The sequence below is a fragment of the Oncorhynchus tshawytscha genome, linkage group LG26, assembly GCF_018296145.1.
Source record: "Oncorhynchus tshawytscha isolate Ot180627B linkage group LG26, Otsh_v2.0, whole genome shotgun sequence".
Lineage (NCBI taxonomy): Eukaryota > Metazoa > Chordata > Actinopteri > Salmoniformes > Salmonidae > Oncorhynchus > Oncorhynchus tshawytscha.
In genome coordinates, this window is record NC_056454.1 from 28,259,387 (window position 1) to 28,280,942 (window position 21,556).

The 21,556-nt window shown below is 41.7% G+C and overlaps 1 protein-coding gene across 4 annotated transcripts in view; it reads left to right on the forward strand.

Annotated features, from left to right (window-relative positions):
- The first annotated feature begins 5,912 nt into the window (after window positions 1-5,912).
- Window positions 5,913-21,556, forward strand: part of LOC112225488 (exportin-4) — a 61,708-nt gene continuing 46,064 nt past the window's right edge. For 3 of the 4 annotated variants that reach the window (XM_024389492.2, XM_024389491.2, XM_024389493.2), the window contains exons 1-6: window positions 5,914-6,016; window positions 7,111-7,216; window positions 13,992-14,133; window positions 14,245-14,383; window positions 17,348-17,464; window positions 17,756-17,909. In XM_024389492.2, coding sequence (XP_024245260.1) covers window positions 5,951-6,016; window positions 7,111-7,216; window positions 13,992-14,133; window positions 14,245-14,383; window positions 17,348-17,464; window positions 17,756-17,909 — 724 coding nt within the window. In that variant the 5' untranslated portion in view covers window positions 5,914-5,950. Of the gene's footprint in view, window positions 6,017-7,110; window positions 7,217-13,991; window positions 14,134-14,244; window positions 14,384-17,347; window positions 17,465-17,755; window positions 17,910-21,556 lie in introns of all 4 variants that reach the window. The other variant, XM_042306451.1, reaches the window with a different exon arrangement.

The window sequence follows — 21,556 nt, forward strand, 5'->3', positions numbered from 1 at the left end:
TTTGACTTGTGTTGTAATTCCAAAGCCTCAAACAATGTTATGTCTGGATGAATAATATGATTGACTATTGTTGGCTTTGAATATTAGACATAACCAATTTTAGCAGAAAATTGTGAGAAAACTGTTGATGTGAGAAAGGTGAAAGATAGTGATCAATTCAGTTAATTTATTTGGGCTTCTACAGGAACTTGTCTGGCATTGAAGAGCACTGAGTTTAGACAACATTAAATCATCATAATTTACAGACATGACAGATGACAAACACAAAGCTACAGTGCATTTGGAAAATATTCAGACCCTTAAACCTTTTCAGAATTTTGTTACGTTACAGCCTTATTCTAAAATGGATTTATGAAAAATGTCACACATTACCCCATGATGACAAAGCAAAAGCAGGTTGTAGAAATGTTTGCAAATGTATAAAAAAATAAATTAAAAAAGATACCTTATTTACAGAAGTATTCAGACCTTTTGCAATGAGACTTTAAATGGAGCTCAGGTGCATCCTGTTTCCATTGATCATCCTTGAGATGTTTCTACAACTTGATTGGATCCACCTGTGGTAAATTCAATTGACAGGACATTTGGAAAGGCACACATGTCCATATAAGGTCCCACAGTTGACAATGCATGTCAGAGCAAAAACCAAGCCACGAGCTCAAAATAATTGTTCCGCAGAGCTCCGAGACAGGATTGTGTCGAGGGACAGAGGGGTACCAAAACAATTCTGCAGCATTGAAGAATGGAAGAGGTTTGGAACCACCAATACTCTTCCTAGAGCTGGCTGCCCAGCCAAACAGAGCAGTCGGGGGAGAACGGCCTTGGTCAGGGAGGTGACCAATAATCCAATGGTAACTCTGACAGAGTTCAGAAGCCACTACTCAGTAAAAGGCATACAACAGCCCGCTTGGAGTTTGCCAAAAGGCACCTAAAGACTCTCAGATCATAAGAAACAAGATTCTCTGGTTTGATGAAACCAAGTTGAACTATTTGGCCTGAATGCCAAGCGTCACGTCTGGAGGAAACCTGGCACCATCCCTATGGTGAAGCATCATGCTGTGGGGATGTTTTTCAGCAGCAGGGGCTGGGAGACTAACAGGATTGAGGGAAAGATGAACAGATCAAAGTACAGAGAGATTCTTGATGAAAACCTGCTCCAGAGCACTCATGACCTCGGACTGGGGCGAAGTTTTACCTTCCAACAGGGCAATGACCCTAAGCACACAGCCAAGACAATGTGCGAGTGACTTCAGGACAAGTCTGAATGTAATTGAGTGGCCCAGCCAGAGCCCGGACTTGAATCCAATCTAACATCTCTGGAGAGACATGAAAATAGTTGTGCAGCAACGCTCCCCATTGAACCTGACAGAGCTTGAGAGCATCTTCAGAGAAGAATGGGAGAAACTCCCCAAATACAGGTGTGCCAAGCGTGTAGCTTCATACCCAAGAAGACTCGAGGCTGTAATTCCTACCTTAGGTGCTTCAACAAAGTACTGAGTAAGGGTCTGAATACTTATGTAAATGTAATATTTCAGTTTATTTTTAATAAAACTGTTTTTGCTTTGTCATTATGGGGTATTGTGTGTAGCTTGAGGGGGGGACTATTTAATCCATTTTACAATAAGGCTGTAACGCAACAATGTGGAGAAAGTGAAGGGGTCTGCATACTTTCTGAATGCACTCTATATACAGTTGAAGTCGGAAGTTTACATACACTTATGTTGGAGTCATTAAAACTCATTTTTCAACCACTCCACAAATTTCTTGTTAACAAACTATAGTTTTGGCAAGTAGGTTAGGACTTCGACTTTATGCATGACACAAGTAATTTTTCCAAGAATTGTTTACAGATTATTTCACTTATAATTCACTGTATCACAATTCCAATGGGTCAGAAGTTTACATACACTAAGTTGACTGCTTTTAAACAGCTTGGAAAATTCCAGAAAATGATGTCATGGCTTTAGAAGCTTCTGATAGGCTAATTGACATAATTTGAGTCAGTTGGTGTACCTGTGGATGTATTTCAAGGCCTACCTCCAAACTCAGTGCCTCTTTGCTTGACATCATGGGAAAATCAAAAGAAATCAACCAAGACCTCAGAAGAAAAATTGTAGACCTCCACAAGTCTGGTTCATCCTTGGGAGCAATTTCCAAATTTCTGAAGGTACCACGTTCATCTGTACAAACAATAGTATGCAAGTATAAACACCATGGGACCACGCAGCTGTCATACCGCTCAGGAACGAGACGCGTTCTGTCTCCTAGAGATTAATGTACTTTGGTGCGAAAAGTGCAAATCAATCCCAGAACAACAGCTAATGACATTGTGAAGATGCTGGAGGAAACGGGCACAAAAGTATCTATATCCACAGGAAAACAAGTCTTATATCGACATAACTTGAAAGGCCGCTCAGCAAGGAAGAAGCAACTGCTACAAAACCGCCATAAACAAGCCAGACTACGGTTTGCAACTGCACATGGGGACAAAGATGGTACTTTTTGGAGAAATATCCTCTGGTCTCATGAAACAAAAATAGAACTGTTTGGCCATAATGACCATCGTTATGTTTGGAGGAAACGGGGAGGCTTGCAAGCCGAAGAACACCATCCCAACCGTGAAGCACAGGGGGTGGCAGCATCATGTTGTGGGGGTGCTTTGCTGCAGGAGGGACTGGTGCACTTCACAAAATAGATGGCATCATGAGGTAGGAAAATTATGTGGATATATTGAAGCAACATCTCAAGACATCATTCAGGAAGTTAAAGCCTTGTCGCAAATGGGTCTTCCAAATGGACCATGACCCCAAGCATACTTCCAAAATCGTGGCAAAATGGCTTAAGGACAACAAAGTCAAGATATTGGAGTGGCCATCACAAAGCCCTGACCTCAATCCTATTGAACATTTGTGGGCAGAACTGAAAAGGCGTGTGCGAGCAAGGAGGTCTACAAACCTGACTCAGTTACACCAGCTCTGTCAGGAGGAATGGGCCAAAATTCACCCAACTTATTGTGGGAAGCTTGTGGAAGGCTAGCTGAAACGTTTGACCCAAGTTAAACAATTTAAAGGCAATGGTACCAAATACTAATTCAGTGTATGTAAACTTCTGACCCACTGGGAATGTCATGAAAGATATAAAAGCTGAAATAATTAATTCTCTCTTCTATTATTCTGACATTTCACATTCTTAAAATAAAAGTGGTGATCCTAAATTACCTTAGACAGGGAATTTTTACTAGGATTAAATGTCATGAATTGTGAATAACTGAGTTTAAATGTATTTGGCTAAGGTGTATGTCAACTTCCGACTTCAACTGTAACAGAAGCTATGGGTTTATATGTTATAGCACATGATAAATACAGTGAAAAGAATAGTTATTGCAAAATACATGATCATGATTAACACAGTGCAACGTCACAATGTCCACAGGACTCTGCTTTTAATCACAGGCTTCTTTAAACTAAGCTAAGTGCCTGTTAAGCATTTTAATGCTTCCATGAACAAAATATTTCAGAGTGCTGTTTGTACTAGCTGTGGACAAAGGGAAACTAGGACTAGTTATGCAGTTCCTGCAGAATCTGACAGGTCCACACACATCAGCAAGATCAAAAGGCCATATGTGCAAAAGAAAAGAGGACAATATTCAGAGTAGGTTGTAGTCAGACCTTAACCCCATACCTTTAAAATGAAGAGTTTGGGGTTTTGTAGTAGCCTGGCTGACATGACTCACATGGTACACAGCGAGGGAGAGCTGTGAAACATTGGCCTGGACAAGAGTCCGTTCTTGGTGCAATATTCACACAAAAGTTGCTTGAGCTTTGTTTGGTTCTCTCTTTTTTTCCCAGAGGGTTTGAACTGTCCTTTGGATTTAAAAATCCAACAGTTGTGTTGGTATGGGGCGGTGCTCGGGGGCTGTGTGTGGCTGTCCATGTGGGTATTTTAGTGAGAAAGACACATAGGAGAACCAATCTGTTAAAAATCCCCCTTCATTATCCACACTTTGTGCCTACAACATCAAGACTTCGAGTTTGGTGTCAGCCAGGCTAGTTTGTAGGGTTGTTTTGGCCATTGTGGGTTGATTTCGGTAGGTTTGAGGTAGCTGTTTTGGGTAGCTGTCCATTGTGGGGTAGTTGTGTTGTTTTGGGTGGTAATTGTGGGGTTGTTTTGGGCATTGTGGGTAGTTATGGGTTGTTTTTGGTTGGTTTGAGGTAGCTGTTTTGGGTAGTCGTTCATTGTGGGGTAGTTTGGGTTATTTTGGGGGTAGTTGTGTTGTTTTGGGTATCTAGTGTTGTTTTGGGTGGTTGTTTTGAGCATTGTGGATGTTTGTGGGTTGCTTTGCTTTGGATAATTAGAAGATTGTCCCCTGAGAGTTTGAAATTGGATACAGTGAGCTATACCAATATCAGCATTCTGGCTGTACCCAATATTATTTAGCTCTATTTTCAACGGTACTGATACAAGATCATTTTCATAACATGAATGAATTCAGATACCATTTAAACTGTTCATTTCCATCAGATGGAGACATAGAATGTGACATGCATTTTTGTCTTACCATAATATTTATTTAGAAAGCAGTATAAGGACGAGGGTGTTCAAATATAGACCTGAACATCTTTTTATTCAGTATTCTATTAAAATGCAACAAGACACACAGAGAACACTTAGAAGGTGTTTTGACATAAATTGTAATTTTTCTCAAGTCTGTCATTTCACTGTGTGGGCTACCTCTCTGAAGGTGTTAAAAGGGTTGCAGAATATTTTTTGATGCACACGTGAACTGAAACATGGGTTCCATTTAATCAATGGTAAGATGAGCAATACAGTGAAATATTCAAATGGGTGGTTGATTACAACTTAAATCTATGCAGGTTATTCATCTTGTTTGAAAGAGGTTTATGTGTGGTAGATGGATGAACATGTAGATTATGATAAACTTTTTACCAGTGGAGGAAGTCCAGCACACCATCTATCCTACACAGCACAGGCATTGTATGTATTCAGGAAGAACTAGTTATCACGTCACCAATAATTATGTACGAATTGATGACATTTTCAAAAATAAACATGTTAACCCTACCATGAAGTGTCAAATATTTATCTTACAGAAGGAAACAATGAGATAGAACAATCAGAAGTACAACATACAACAGATGAAATCAAATGACAACAGATGATGTTCTGGGCTCAGATTTGAAGGACACGCACACACCATTTAGACATAACTGGTAGTTTTTTATCTGTCACATAGTTCTAAGAAATGTGGCTGCATATTTTTTCATAACTGACATATCTCTTTAAAGTAATTTACATCATAATTTGAAGCTATAAAATCACATGTAAAACAATACATTTTCTATGATAGGCTAGTGGGGCAAGGAATTACATTTCATGAGAACAACATCACTTTTTTTAATAGGTATAATTTGTGTCCTATGTTATGACAACCATAACATTATGAACAGAATAGGTCCTCTGGGGGTTATGATAAGGTAAAGGTAATAACATAGAGCTCTGGTAATATGTCATTTAGAACACATATAAATAGGCATAATGGGGGTTTATTTTAGAAGTAAAAATGACCACCTTTATCAATATTGTTTAAAAAAACTTTCCAGAAAGTCCCACTTCAGTGCAAATCTTTCAATAAGCCATTTTGACAAAAGGATTCAAATGATTTTCTGACTTTTTTGGTGCGCTCTCCTGGTGGTAGGAATCATCTATAAACGTTAAGGTATCACAACATATGACGTTTGCAAGCGTCTTGGCTTGTAAAAATTAAGACCTAATGTTCAATATTTTATTGCTATGTTTTTTTTAAATTACATATCCTCCATAGAGCGACGCGCTGTCCTGAAACTCCCTGCAAAAAAGTCTCCACTATCAAATTGGCCAGAGTACCCCTAATCCCATAATTCAGCGCATGGCGCGTCATTGAAGAGAGACAATGATGGCGGCGGTTGGTGCACCAGAAGTGATTTCACAGCTGGAAAGCGCTGCCAAAGTTTTAATGGTGAGAAATATAATATTTTTTTTGTTAAAGTTTTTTGGTATGTGTATAGTTCTTGTTTTTATTGAGGGTTATGTGACGGCGAGCGATCTATCGGGCACAGTTATTTATCGGAAAGGATACTGATGCGTGGCGCAGTGTTGTCTCCATCCTGCAAAAATCTAGCATAGCCATCATCCCCAAAAGCCGCTAGCTATGTGTGACAGTGTCTGTTGTGACGATGTTTCCTAAACACTTCACTAGTAGAACACTCATGTTTACAGGGAACCACACACTTGTTTAGCTAGTTAGTTTGATTCAATACTCAAGTTGTATTTCTTCAACGCTAGACAGTTCGGTGAACATCTCCATTGCAGCCCGCGTCGTTAGACACGCTGTTGATTCACCATGTTCCACCTAACGTTAGCTAGCTAGCTATTGACTTTACCGTCTATTTGTCACCAACGTTATGCAACAGTCAAGGGGGACACTCTCAATTCCCTGAATATATCACAAAGCACAGCTTTTAGTAAAGGAAAAGTGATATATTGGAAACAATTATCTTAACCATCGAGAAGGATTGGCTTGCTAGTACAGTAGTTGGCTAAAAGTTATCGATCACACACTTGATTAAGCACCATGCTTGCTGATTGAAGTACTCTTGGGAGCTCGTGCCAGTTACTTCGAATAACATTCTTCATGTTTGAGTTTATTCTATCCATGCTATTGTTTTAGCCACATAATTATGTAACTGTGTTGAATAAGAGGTTAGCTAGTTAACAGATTCTGGTCCAATAGTTTCTAAACGTGTATGTTCAGGGGAAGGGGTGGGCATGGGAAGGAAGCCCCTGTCGTGCCTGTGGTCAGGAGAGATAAAATGGTATTTCTCGCCTCATTCCTGGCCACCGTGACGTGAGTCAGAGATCTTATTTTACTGCAATTAGACCTGGATTGGGATTTTTCTGCTGAGCCCCATTCTGGCCACACTCCTTGGTTTACCGCGTATGTGTGTGTTTAGTTGTGTATATTTTGGGGGTCTTTTAAGGTGTGTGTGTGTGTGTGACTACCTAGTTGAGATATGGTGTAATTGACTGTACACAAATGGTATGTGTGTTTAGGCACCGCCGTCCATGGTCAATACAGAACAGAGGCAGCACGCAGAACACATATTCCTCTCCTTCCGGAAGTCTAAATCACCCTTCGCTGTCTGCAAGCACATATTAGGTAAGTGTCCCTCTAACAAAATAGCTTCAAAACACTTCTCAATAATGTTTGTTTGTGTGTGTTAGGCCTAAATCAAATGTTATTGGTCACATACACATGGTTAGCAGATGTTAATGCGAGTGTAGCGAAATGCTTGTGCTTCTAGTTCGAACAGTGCAGTAATATCTAACAAGTAATCTAACAAATTCATAACAACTACCTAATACACACAAATGTGAAGGGATGGAATAAGAATATGTACATATAAATATATGGATGAGCGATGGACAAGCGGCGTAGGCAAGATGCAGTAGATGGTATAGAATACAGCATATACATATGAGATGAGTAATGTAAGATATGTAAACATTATTAAAGTGGCATTTTTTTAAGTGACTAGTGATCCATTTATTAAAGTGGCTTATGATTTGATCTATATGTAGGAAGCAGCCTCTCTGTGATAGTGATGGCTGTTTAACAGTCTGAAGGCCTTGAGATAGAAGCTGTTTTTCAGTCTCTCGGTCCCAGCTTTGATGCACCTGTACTGACCTCGTCTCCTGGATGGCAGCTGGGTGAACAGGCATTGGCTCGGGAGGTTGTTGTCCTTGATGATCTTTTTGGCCTTCCTGTGACATCGGGTGCTGTAGGTCTCCTGGAGGGCAGGTAGTTTGCCCCTGGTGATGCGTTGTGCAGACCCCACCACCCTCTGGAGAGCCTTGCGGTTGATACAGCCCGACAGGATGCTCTCAGAGGTTGGCCGATTAATCAGATTAATTACTCATTAATTAGGGTAGATTTCAAGTTTTCATAACAATCGGTAATCTGCATTTTTGGACACCGATTATGGCCAATTACATTGCACTCCACGAGTAGACTGCGTGACAGGCTGACTACCTGTTGAGATATGGTGTAATTGACTGTACACAAATGGTATGTGTTAGGTAAGGTAAGCATTAAACTTATCTTATAAAAAAAAAACATAAATCTTAACATAATCACTAGTTAACTACACATGGTTGATGATATTACTAGTTTATCTAGCTTGTCCTGCGTTGCATATAATCGACGCGGTGCCTGTTAATTTATCATTGAATCACAGCCAACTTCGCCAAACGGGTGATGATTTAACAAGCACATTCGCGATAAAAGCACTGTCGTTGCACCAATGTGTACCTAACTATAAACATCAATGCCTTTCTTAAAATCAATACACAAGTATATATTTTTAAACCTGCATATTTAGTTAATATTGCCTGCTAACATGAATTGCTTTTAATTAGCGAAATTGTGTCACTTCTCTTGCGTTTTGTGCAACAGAGTCAGGCTATATGCAGCTCGTTGCGAGCCAGGCGGCCCAAAGACAGCCAACTTCGCCAAACGGGGGATGATTTAACAAAAGCACATTTGCGAAACAAGCACAATCGTTGCATGACTGTACCTAACAATAGACATCAATGCCTTTCTTAAAATCAATACACAGAAGTATATATTTTTAAACCTGCGTATTTAGTTAAAAGAAATTCATGTTAGCAGGCAATATTAACTATGGAAATTGTGTCACTTCTCTTGCATTCATTGCACGCAGAGTCAGCGTATATGCAACAGTTTGGGCTGTCTGGCTCAACTAATTTGCCAGAATTGTATGTAATTATGACATAACATTGAAGGTCGTGCAATGTAACTGGAATATTTAGACTGATGGATGCCACCCGTTAGATAAAATACGGAACGGTTCCGTATTTCACTGAAAGAATAAAGTCTTGTTTTTTAAATTATTGTTGACCATATTAATGACCTAAGGCTCGTATTTCTGTGTGCTATTATGTTATAATTAAGTCTATGATTTGATAGAGCAGTCTGACTGAGCGGTGGTAGGCAGCAGCAGGCTCGTAAGCATGCATTCAAACAGCACTTTACTGCGTTTGCCAGCAGATCTTTGCTGTGCTTCAAGCATTGAGCCGTTTATGACTTCAAGCCTATCAACTCCCGAGATTAGGCTGGCAATACTAAAGTACCTATTAGAACATCCAATACTCAAAGGTATATTAAATACAAATGGTATAGAGAGAAATAGCCCTATAATAACTACAACCTAAAACTTCTTACCTGGGACTATTTAAGGCTCATGTTGAAAGGAACCACCAGCTTTCACAGGTTCTCATGTTCTGAGCAAGGAACTTAAACGTTAGCTTTTTTACATGGCACGTTTCCACTTTTACTTTCTTCTCCAACACTTTGTTTTTGCATTATTTAAACCAAATTGAACATGTTTCATTATTTATTTGAGAATAAAATGATTTGATTGATGTATTACATTAAAATAAGTGTTCATTGTTCATTCAGTATTGTTGTAATTGTCATTTACATATATATATATATATATATGTATGTATGTATGTGTATATATATGTGTATATATATGTATGTGTATATATATATGTATATATATATGCATACACACAGTGGGGCAAAAAAGTATTTAGTCAGCCACCAATTGTGCAAGTTCTCCCACTCAAAAAGATGAGAGAGGCCTGTAATTTTCATCATAGGTACACTTCAACTATGACAGACAAAATGAGAAAAAAAAATCCAGAAAATCACATTGTAGAATTTTTAATGAATTCATTTGCAAATTATGGTGGAAAATAAGTATTTGGTCAATAACAAAAGTTTATCCCAATACTTTGTGATATACCCTTTGTTGTTAATGACAGAGGTCAAACGTTTTCTGTAAGTCTTCACAAGGTTTTCACACACTGTTGCTGGTATTTTGGCCCATTCCTCCATGCAGATCTCCTCTAGAGCAGTGATGTTTTGGGGCTGTTGCTGGGCAACACGGACTTTCAACTCCCTCCAAAGATTTTCTATGGGGTTGAGATCTGAAGACTGGCTAGACCACTCCAGGACCTTGAAATGCTTCTTACAAAGCCACTCCTTCGTTGCTCGGGCGGTGTGTTTGGGATCATTGTCATGCTGAAAGACCCAGCCACGTTTCATCTTCAATGCCCTTGCTGATGGAAGGAGGTTTTCACTCAAAATCTCACGATACATGGCCCCATTCATTCTTTCCTTTACACGGATCAGTCGTCCTGGTCCCTTTGCAGAAAAACAGCCCCAAAGCATGATGTTTCCACCCCCATGCTTCACAGTAGGTATGGTGTTCTTTGGATGCAACTCAGCATTCTTTGTCCTGCAAACACGACGAGTTGAGTTTTTACCAAAAAGTTATATTTTGGTTTCAACTGACCATATGATATTTCCCCCAATCTTCTTCTGGATCATCCAAATGCTCTCTAGAAAACTTCAAACGGGCCTGGACATGTACTGGCTTAAGCAGGGGGACACCTCATGGAGTTGCAGGATTTGAGTCCCTGGCGGCGTAGTGTGTTACTGATGGTAGGCTTTGTTACTTTGGTCCCAGCTCTCTGCAGGTCATTCATTAGGTACCCCCGTGTGGTTCTGGGATTTTTGCTCACCGTTCTTGTGATCATTTTGACCCCACGGGATGAGATCTTGCGTGGAGCCCCAGATCGAGGGAGATTATCAGTGGTCTTGTATGTCTTCCATTTCCTAATAATTGCTTCCACAGTTGATTTCTTCGAACCAAGCTGCTTACCTATTGCAGATTCAGTCTTCCCAGCCTGGTGCAGGTCTACAATTTTGTTTCTGGTGTCCTTTGACAGCTCTTTGGTCTTGGCCATAGTGGAGTTTGGAGTGTGACTGTTTGAGGTTGTGGACAGGTGTCTTTTATACTGATAACAAGTTCAAACAGGCGCCATTAATACAGGTAACGAGTGGAGGACAGAGGAGCTTCTTAAAGAACAAGTTACAGGTCTGTGAGAGGCAGAAATCTTGCTTGTTTGTAGGTGACCAAATACTTATTTTCCACCATAATTTGCAAATAAATTCATTAAAAATCCTACAATGTGATTTTCTGGATTTTTTTTCTCATTTTATCTGTCATAGTTGAAGTGTACCTATGATGATAATTACAGGCCTCTCTCATCTTTTTAAGTGGGAGAACTTGCACAATTAAATACTTTTTTGCCCCACTGTATATACACTGCTCAAAAAAATAAAGGGAACACTAAAATAACACATCCTAGATCTGAATGAATGAAATATTCTTATTAAATACTTTTTTCTGTACATAGTTGAATGTGCTGACAACAAAATCACACAAAAATTATCAATGGAAATCAAATGTATCAACCAGGAAGGTCTGGATTTGGAGTCACACTCAAAATTAAAGTGGAAAACCACATTACAGGCTGATCTAACTTTGATGTAATGTCCTTAAAACAAGTCAAAATGAGGCTCAGTAGTGTGTGTGGCTCTACGTGCCTGTATGACCTCCCTACAACGCCTGGGCATGCTCCTGATGAGTTGGCGGATGGTCTCCTGAGGGATCTCCTCCCAGACCTGGACTAAAGCATCCGCCAACTCCTGCACAGTCTGTGGTGCAACGTGGCGTTGGTGGATGGAGCGAGACATGATGTCCCAGATGTGCTCAATTGGATTCAGGTCTGGGGAACGGGCGTGCCATTCCATAGCATCAATGCCTTCCTCTTGCAGGAACTGCTGACACACTCCAGCCACATAAGGTCTAGCATTGTCTTGCATTAGGAGGAACCCAGGGCCAACCACACCAGCATATGGTCTCACAAGGGGTCTGAGGATCTCATTTCGGTACCTAATGGAAGTCAGGCTACCTCTGGCGAGCACATGGAGGAAATGCCACCCCACACCATGACTGACCCACCGCCAATCCGGTCATGCTGGAGGATGTTGCAAGCAGCAGAACGTTCTCCACGGCGTCTCCAGACTGTCACGTCTGTCACGTGCTCAGTGTGAACCTGCTTTCATCTGTGAAGAGCACAGGGCGCCAGTGGCGAATTTGCCAATCTTGGTGTTCTCTGGCAAATGCCAAACGTCCTGCAAGGTGTTGGGCTGTAAGCACAACCCCCACCTGTGGACGTCGGGCCCTCATACCACCCTCATGGAGTCTGTTTCTGACCGTTTGAGCAGACACATGCACATTTGTGGCCTGCTGGAGGTCATTTTGCAGGGCTCTGGCAGTGCTCCTCCTGCTCTTCCTTGCACAAAGGCGGAGGTAGCGGTCCTGCTGCTGGGTTGTTGCCCTCCTACGGCCTCCTCCACGTCTCCTGATGTACTGGCCTGTCTCCTGGTAGCGCCTCCATGCTCTGGACACTACGCTGATAGACACAGCAAACCTTCTTGCCACATCTCGCATTGATGTCCCATCCTGGATGAGCTGCACTACCTGAGCCACTTGTGTGGGTTGTAGACTCTGTCTCATGCTACCACTAGAGTGAAAGCACTGCCAGCATTCAAAAGTGACCAAAACATCAGCCAGGAAGCATAGGAACTGAGAAGTGGTCTGTGGTCCCCACCTGCAGAACCACTCCTTTATTGGGGGTGTCTTGCTAATTGCCTATAATTTCCACCTGTTGTCTATTCCATTTGCACAACAGCATGTGAAATGTATTGTCAATCAGTGTTGCTTCCTAAGTGGACAGTTTGATTTCACAGAAGTGTGATTGACTTGGATTTTCATTGTGTTGTTTAAGTGTTCCCTTTATTTTTTTGAGCAGTGTGTGTGTGTGTGTGTGTGTGTATGTATGTATATATATATATATATATATATTATATATATATATCGGCTGATTAATCGGTATCAGCTTTTTTTGGTCCTCCAATAATCAGTATCGGCGTTGAAAAATCATAATCGGCCAACCTCTACTCTCAATTGTGCATATGTAAAAGTTTGTGTGGGTGATATATGATACTGTATGTGCGCAGGTGTGCCCATAACAGTGTTTCCTTTAGCCAGCATTTGGCAGATTAAAAAAAATATATATATATAAAATAAAAATTAAATGAGAGAAGCTGATTTAATTCAAATTGGCGCAGACCAATTGCCTGGGAGAAGAAAGAAAAAAATCCCATTTGAAAATAATGCGTTTTAGCCTATTAATTGATGGAAATACACTGTATATACGCAAAAGTATGTGGACACACATTAGTGGATGCGGCTATTTCAGCCACACCCTGACCGGTGTATAAAATCGAGCACACGGCCATGCAATCTCCATAGACAAACATTGGCAGTAGAATGGCCTTACTGAAGAGCTCAGTGACTTTCAGTGTGCCATTGTCATAGGATGCCACCTTTCCAACAAGTCAGTTTGTAAAATGTATGCCCTTTAAGTGCTGTTATTGTGAGGTGGAAATATCTAGGAGTAACAACGTCTCAGCCGCAAAGTGGTAGGCCACACAACCTCACAAAACGGGACGCCAAGTGCTGAAGAGCGTAGCAAGTAAAAATTGCCTGTCCTCGTTTGCAACACTCACTACCAAGTTTTCAAACTGCCTCTGGAAGCAACGTCAGCACAATAACTGTTTGTCGGGAGCTTCCTGAAATGGGTTTCCATAATCGGAAACAGCCGCACATGAAGCCTAAGATCGCCATGTGCAATGAATGCTAAGCGTCGACTGGACTGGAGTGGTGTGAAGCTCTCCGCCGATGTACTCTGGAGCAGTGGAAATGCGTTCTCTGGAGTGATGAACCACACTTCACCATCTGGCAAATCCGACAGACAAATCTGAGTGTGGTGGATGCCAGGAGAACTCTACCTACCCCAAAGCATAGTGCCAACTGGAAAGTTTGGTGGAGGAAGAATAATGTTCTGGTTTTGGCCTAGGCCCCTGAGTTCCAGTGAAGGGAAATCTTAATGCTACTCTGTGATTAATGTGCATCTGTCACCCTCCACAGAGACCAGTAAGGTGGACTATGTGCTGTTCCAGGCAGCCACGGCCGTCATGGAGGCGGTGGTACGGGAGTGGATCCTGCTGGAGAAGGCCAGCATCGAGTCGCTCCGGACATTCCTCCTCACCTACGTTTTACAGAGACCCAAGTAGGCGTGTGTGTAGCGGCAGCATGAATTAGATTCTCAAGGATCTATCAATCTCACTTCATGCAGGCCTCTAATGCAGTTTAAAAATAAGTCTCTCCTCTCTCCCCCCAGTCTACAGAAGTATGTCCGGGAGCAGATCCTGCTGGCTGTAGCGGTCATAGTGAAGAGAGGCTCTTTGGACAAGTCCATTAACTGTAAAGGTATCTTCCACGAAGTCAGCCAGCTTATCAGCAGCGGCAACCCCACAGTGGTAAGAAACACCAGTCTAATTCTTACACTTATCACAGACAAATGTATAAGGCAGTGTTTACACAGGCAGCCCAATTCTTATATTTTTCTCACTAAATGTTATTTTAACCAATTACATCCTACCTTTTCATGTAATATATTTTTCAGAGCTGATCTTATTGGTCAAAAGAATTGGGCTTCCTAGGTAAACGCAGCCTACTTGACTCCGCAGCCCAATTCTGATCTTTTTTCAGATCAACAAGTCCACTCTGAAAAAGTTCTGATGTGATTGGGCAAATGATCAATTCATGGAAAAAACATCAGAATGTCATAATTATCAAAGATGTGAAAGGAGTACACTCGTTAGTGATATGGGAAAAGAGCTCCACAAGTCCACTCCTTCAAATCCCACAGTGATAGATGTTCACTTCTGGAGCGTTAAAACCAGTTAAATGTAATTGAAAATGTATGTAATCTACATTATCTCCAAAAGTAATTATTGGGCCATAAACAATAACTAGTAATGCTGCATACTCCAAAAAAAGGTTAAAATATCACCTTTCTGGTAAAAAATAGCTATACATTGCTGAGGAGTAGTCACTTTTGAGGGCTCAAGTACACAGTACAAATATTTTATGATGTACAGTGCCTTCAGAAAGCATTTACACCTTGACTTTTTCCACATTTTGCTACGTTACAGCCTTATTCTACAGTTGATTCAGTTGGGTTTTTTTGCTCATCAATCTACACACAATGCCCCTTAATGACAAAGCAAAAACAGGTTTTTAGATTTTTTTTTACAAATGTAATTAAAAAATAAAACACCTGAAATAAAATTATTCAGACTATTTTCTCAGTACTTTGTTGAAGCGCCTTTGGCAGCGATTAGAGCAATGAGTATTATTGGTTATGACGCTGCAAGCTTGGCACACCTGTATTTGGGGAGTTTCTCCCATTCTTCCCTACAGATCCTCTCAAGCTCTGTTAGGTTGGATGGGGAGCATAACTGCACAGCTATTTTCAGGTCTCTCCAGGGATATTCGATCAGGTTCAAGTCTGGGCTCTGGCTGGGCCACTCAAGGATATTCAGAGACTTGTTCCAAAGTCACTTGTGCATTGTCTTGGCTATGTGGTTAGTCATTGTCCTGTTAGAAGGTGAACTTTTACCCCAGTCTGAGATCCTGAGCGCTCTGGAGCAGGTTTTCATCAAGGTTCTCTCTGTACTTTGCTCTGTTCTTCTTTCCCTCGATCCTGACTAGTCTCTCAGTCTATGTCGCTGAAAAACATCCCCATAGCATGATGCTGCCACCATGCCTTCACCGTAGGGATGGTGCCAGGTTTCCTCCAGATGTGACGTTTGATATTCAGGCAAAATACTTCAGTCTTGGTTTCACCAGATCAGAGAATCATGTTTGAGTCCAAACTCCAAGCAGACTGTCATATTCCTTTACTGAGGAGTTGCTTCCGTCTGGCCACGCTACCATAAAGGCCTGATTGGTGGAGTGCTGCAGAGATGGTTGTTCTTCTGGAAGGTTCTCCCATCTCCACAGTAGAACTCTGAGGCTCTGTCAGAGTGACCATCGGGTTCTTGGTCACTTCCCTGACCAAGGCACTTCTCTCCCGATTGTTCAGTTTGGATGTGCAGCCAGTCTTGGTGGTTCCAAACTTCTTCCATTTAAGAATGATTGAGGCCACTGTGTTCTTGGGAACCTTCAATGCTGCAGATATTTTTTACTACTTTTCCACAGATCTGTGCCTCGACACAATCCTGTATCAGGTCTCTACAGAAAATTCCTTTGACCTCATGGCTTGGTTTTTGCTCTAACATGCACTGTCAACTGTGGGACCTTATATAGACAGGTATGTGCATTTTCAAATCATGTCCAATCAATTGAATTGACCACAGGTGGACTCCAAGTTGTAGAAACATCTCAAGGATGATCAATGGAAACAGGATGCACCTGAGTTTCAGAGCAAAGGGTTTGAATACTTATGTAAATAAGGTATTTGTTTTTTTATTTTGAATGTCTTAAAACCTTTTTTCACTTTGTCATTATGGGTTATTGTGTGTAGATTGAGGATTTTATTTTATCCTTTTAGAATGAGGCTGTAACTTAACAAAATGTGGGAAAAGTTAAGGGGTCTGAGTACTTTCCGAACTGTATTTACTATTCAACACAGCTGTATGAATAAGGCTTGAAATTAATTATATGCTTTCTAAAAATACTATAATCAAATTATAAAACGACTAACTATAAGATTTCACCTTCCTTATAACTGTAAAATACATATTTGTATGTTTAGTGTTAAAATGCAAATTTTCTTAAGGTCTTTCTTGATCAAAACGTCTGCCCCCATTTCTGTGAATGTCTCACAGAACTCTAGCGTGTCTTCCTGAACTTGTTAGGAACTCGCCTTTCATCTTATATTAATCTTGCCCATTTATGACAGTGTTTTTGTTTAAAATCTATGAATGATTTATGGCTAGTAATCTAAAATATCTCTGAATGTGCCACAGTGACGAAACCACTCCTGCTGCATTATGATGTAAGTATTCCAGGCATATGTTGTTAGGGGCTGTGACGTAGGATTCAGCCAGGAGTTGGACAGTTGGAAGAGCGAATGAAATGGTAGGAGGGACATCCCAGCTTAAAATGATGTCAGAGTTATAAGCTAAAATGTTGGTCGGAGCTGGTACCAGAACCACGCAGGTCCCCAAAACAGAGGAGTTAAATGCCCATGTAATACCCACCGTTCCTTTGAGATTTCTGGTCTCACCAACCTGATATGAGCTCTCCCAGTAGTATAACTATCTCCACTAGATGGCAGTCATTCTTCAGGAGGCCAGGGAGGTTTTCATGGCTTGGGTCTATTTAGATCTGTCCTCTTTAGTAAGCCGGCTGCTGTCCTCTGTCAGCTACCCTCAATGTGACATATGACATCAGACGGTGTGTGTGACCTCAGACCTGTGTGTGTGCCCCTGTAGCAGACACTGGCCTGCTCCATCCTGACGGCCCTCATCAGTGAGTTCTCCAGCTCCAGTAAGACCAGTAATATCGGCCTCAACATGGAGTTCCACGGCAGCTGCAAACGCATCTTTCAGGTCAGACTTCCGTTCCTCCTGCTCCTTTTTCCTCCCGCTCCTTTTTCCTCCCGCTCCTTTTTCCTCCCGCTCCTTTTTCCTCCCGCTCCTTTTTCCTCCCGCTCCTTTTTTTCCTTTTCCTGCTCCTTTTTCCTCCGGCTCCTTTTTCCTACCGCTCCTTTTTCCTCCCGCTCCTTTTTCCTCCTTTCTCCTCTGTTCATCTAACTGAATCTCTCTGGCTTGGTAGTAGTGTGTGTTTGTGTTGACACCTTCTGTGCATGTGTTTTTGTTCTGATGTGTGTTCACGTTCAGGAGGACAACCTGCGTCAGATCTTCGTATTGACCATGGAGGTGCTGCAGGAGTTCAGTCGCAGAGAGAACCTCAACGCTCAGATGTCCTCTGTGTTCCAGAGATACCTGGCCCTGGCCAATCAGGTCCTTAGCTGGAACTTCCTGCCGCCCAATCATATCCTTTCTTGCGTCCGCAGTGTTTCCCCATTGGTGGGTTAGGACCCACTGGTGGGTAGCAGTTTATTCTCTTTGGGTCATGGAAGAATTGTATTAAATATTGTTTTTGAAAACGCAGTGCATTCCGGAAGTATTCAGACCTCTTGACTATTTCCACATTTTCTTACGTTACAGCCTTTTTCTAAAATGGATACAATTGTTTTTTTCCTCATCAATCTACACACAAAACCCCATAATCAAAAAGCAAAAACAGATTGTTTGAAATTTTTGCAAATGTATATAAAAAATGAAATCACATTTACTTAAAGTACTGAGTAAAGGGTCTAAATACTTATTGAAGCACCTTTGGCAGCGATTACAGCCTCAAGTCTTCTTGGATATGATGCTACAAGCTTGGCACACTTGTATTTGGTGAGTTTCTCCCATTCTTCTCTGCAGATCCTCTCAAGCTCTGTCAGGTTGGATGGGGAGCGTCGCTGCACAGATATTTTTAGGTCTGCAGGGATGTTCGATCAGGTTCAAGTCCGGGCTCTGGCTGGGCCACTCAAGGACATTCAGAGACTTGTCCCGAAGGCATTCCGACGTTGTCTTGACTGTGTGCTTAGGGTCATTGTCCTGTTGGAAGGTGAACCTTCACCCCAGCCTGAGGTCCTGAGTGCTCTGGAGCAGGTTTTCATCAAGGATCTCTAACTTTGCTCCATTCATCTTTGCCTCATTCATCTTTGCCTCGATCCTGACTAGTCTCTCAGTCCCTGCCGCTGAAAAACATCCCCATAGCATGATGATGCCACTACCATGCTTCACCATAAGGGATGGTGCCAGGTTTTCTCCAGATGTGACACTTGGCATTCAGGCCAAAGAGTTTAATCTTGGTTTCATCAGACCAGAGAATCATGTTTCTCATAGTCGGATTCCTTTGGGTGCCTTTTGGCAAACTCCAAACAGACTGTCATGTTCCTTTACTGAGGAGTTGCTTCCGTCTGGCCACTCTACCATAAAGGCCTGATTGGTGGTGCTGCAGAGATGGTTGTTCTTCTGTAAGGTTCTCCCATCTCCACAGTAGAACTCTGGAGCTATGTCAGCTACCATTGGATTCTTGGTCACCTCCCTGACCAAGGCCTTCTCCCATAATTGCTCAGTTTGGCCGGGGTGGGCAGCTCTAGGAAGTCTTGGAGTTTCCAAACTTCCATTTAAGAATGATGGAGTCCACAATGTTCTTGGGAACCTTCATTGCTGCAGAAATGTTTTGGTACCCTTCCCCAGATCTGTGCCATGACACAATGCTATCTGAGCTCTATGGCCAATTCCTTGAACCTCATGGCTTGGTTTCTGCTCTGACATGCACTGTGAACTGTAGTTCCTTATATAGACTGGTGTGTGCCTTGTCTAAACCTGTTTTTGCTTTATGGGGTATTGTGTGTAGATTGAGGGAATGTTTTTTTATTTAATCAATTTTAGAATAAGACTGTAACATAACAAAATGTAGAATAAGTCAAGGGGTCTGAATACTTTCCGAATGCACTGTAATTTTAGGGATGGTAAAACATTTTCCGTGTGGTCTTAAATGACTAAAAGCAGATATAAAGTATTTAGAAAACATAATGGAGCCCCATGGAAAATGTGTAGAATTGCAGAAACTAGCTTTAAAACGGTAAAATATTGTCTCTGCGGCCGAAAGGGGGTCCTTTAAAACCGCGCCATTGGCCACCCTAACTTTACCACCACTGCTGAAAAATCCTAGAGGAAACACTGTAGACTGGTTTGATCATAAACATTGGTCTTGTATGTTAGGTGCGTCATATGAAAATGTGGCTGTCTTGGGTACAGTGCAAAAGGTTTGGGGTGTGGCATATGGTCGTACCACTTATGTTTTCATTTGTTACTCTCATTTGGCTGCGTTTGTGCTCATTTGGCTGCGTTTGTGCTCATTTGGCTGCGTTTGTGTGGGTGCGCACACATGTGTGTCATTGGCCTGTTGAGCTCATTGGAGCGTTAATCCTACTCAGACTAGCAGCCTCTCTCTCCCGCCTCTGTGTTTAAAGGGATCTGAGGTGGCGTCGCTGCAAACCAGGGTTATGTATCACTTTCAAAGAGGCCCTGTGTGTCTGTGCCCATACCAGATAGCAGCCTGATAACCAGGCCTCTTTAATGGGGGACAGTCGAGGGGGTGGATTGCCGCCAGCCTCTTTAAACCCCACAGCTTGTTGAGTGTCCGTCTGGAATGCCAGACATGGTCCTGTGTGTGTATGTGTGTTAGAGTTTCCTTTAGGAAAATATGTCTCTGTACAACGTGCCCGGGAAGATTTTAATTTACCAGACATTTGAGAAATTTACAAGACATTTATCTGTCTATATATTTTTTAAAACTGGGCAAGTCAGTAAAGAACAAATTATTTTCTACAATGATGGCCAATTGTGCGCCGCCCTATGGGACTCCCAATGCCGGATGTCAAACAGCCTGGAATCGAACCAGAGACAAGCTTTATGGGGTATTGTGATGCCTCTTGCAATGAGATGCAGTGCCTTAGGCCGCTGCGCCACTCGGGAGCCCATATGCATTCATATCCGTGAGTAGAAAGAGAGTGAGAAAGAAACCTCCGACCTGGCGCAGCTGGCGCCTTCAATAAACGAGGTATATTGGCCAAATGAGCTAAATGTATGTGTCCTCAAAACAGCCATATAACAAATTACATAAACACTATTCCTTGTGTTTCGATATGTAGTATTTGCTCAAGGGCACATTGACATATTATTCACCTAGTCATTTCAGGGATTCGAACCAACAATCTTTCAGTTACTGGCCCAACGCTCTTAACCTGTAGACTACCTGCCAGCCAGTAGCATATGTAAAACTTTATAACCAATAGTTTTTTACTTTCCTAAAACAATAATTGTCCACCTCACATTCTTCCTTACCTCAAGTTCAACTGTCAGTAGCTAAAGCTTAATAATAGCTACACCACATCAAAGGTTTCTAAACTTTGTTAGGGTAATATCAAAAGTAAATCAAGCCTTTGTTTATAGGGAAATACGAGCAGGCTATTACACTCAACAAAAATATAAACGCAAAATGTAAAGTGTTGGTCCCATGTTTCATGAGCTGAAATAGAAGATCTCAGAAATTATCCATATGCACAAAAAGCTTATTTCTCTTTTGTGCAGTACTTTGTGTACAACCCTGTTGGTGAGCATTTATAATTTTCCAAGATAATTCATCCACCTGACAGGTGTGGCATATCAAGAAACTGATTAAATGTCATTGACTACACAGGTGTACCTTGTGCTGGGGACAATAGAAGGCTACTCTAAAATGTGCAGTCTTGTCAGACAACACAATGCCACAGATGTGTCAAGTTTTGAGTGTGCAATTGTCATGCTGACTGCAGGTATGTTCCACCAGAGCTGTTGCCAGAGAATTGAATGTCATTTCTCTACTATAAGACATTGGAAGTCAATGTCATTTTAATGAATTTGGCAGTACGTCCAACCGGCCTTACAACCGCAGACCATGTGTAACCACGCCAGCCCAGGACCTCCACATCTGGCTTTTTCACCTGTGGGATTGTCTAAGAATAGCCACCTGGACAGCTAATGAAACTGTGGGTGTGCACAACCAAAGAATTTCTGGACAAACTGTCAGAAGCC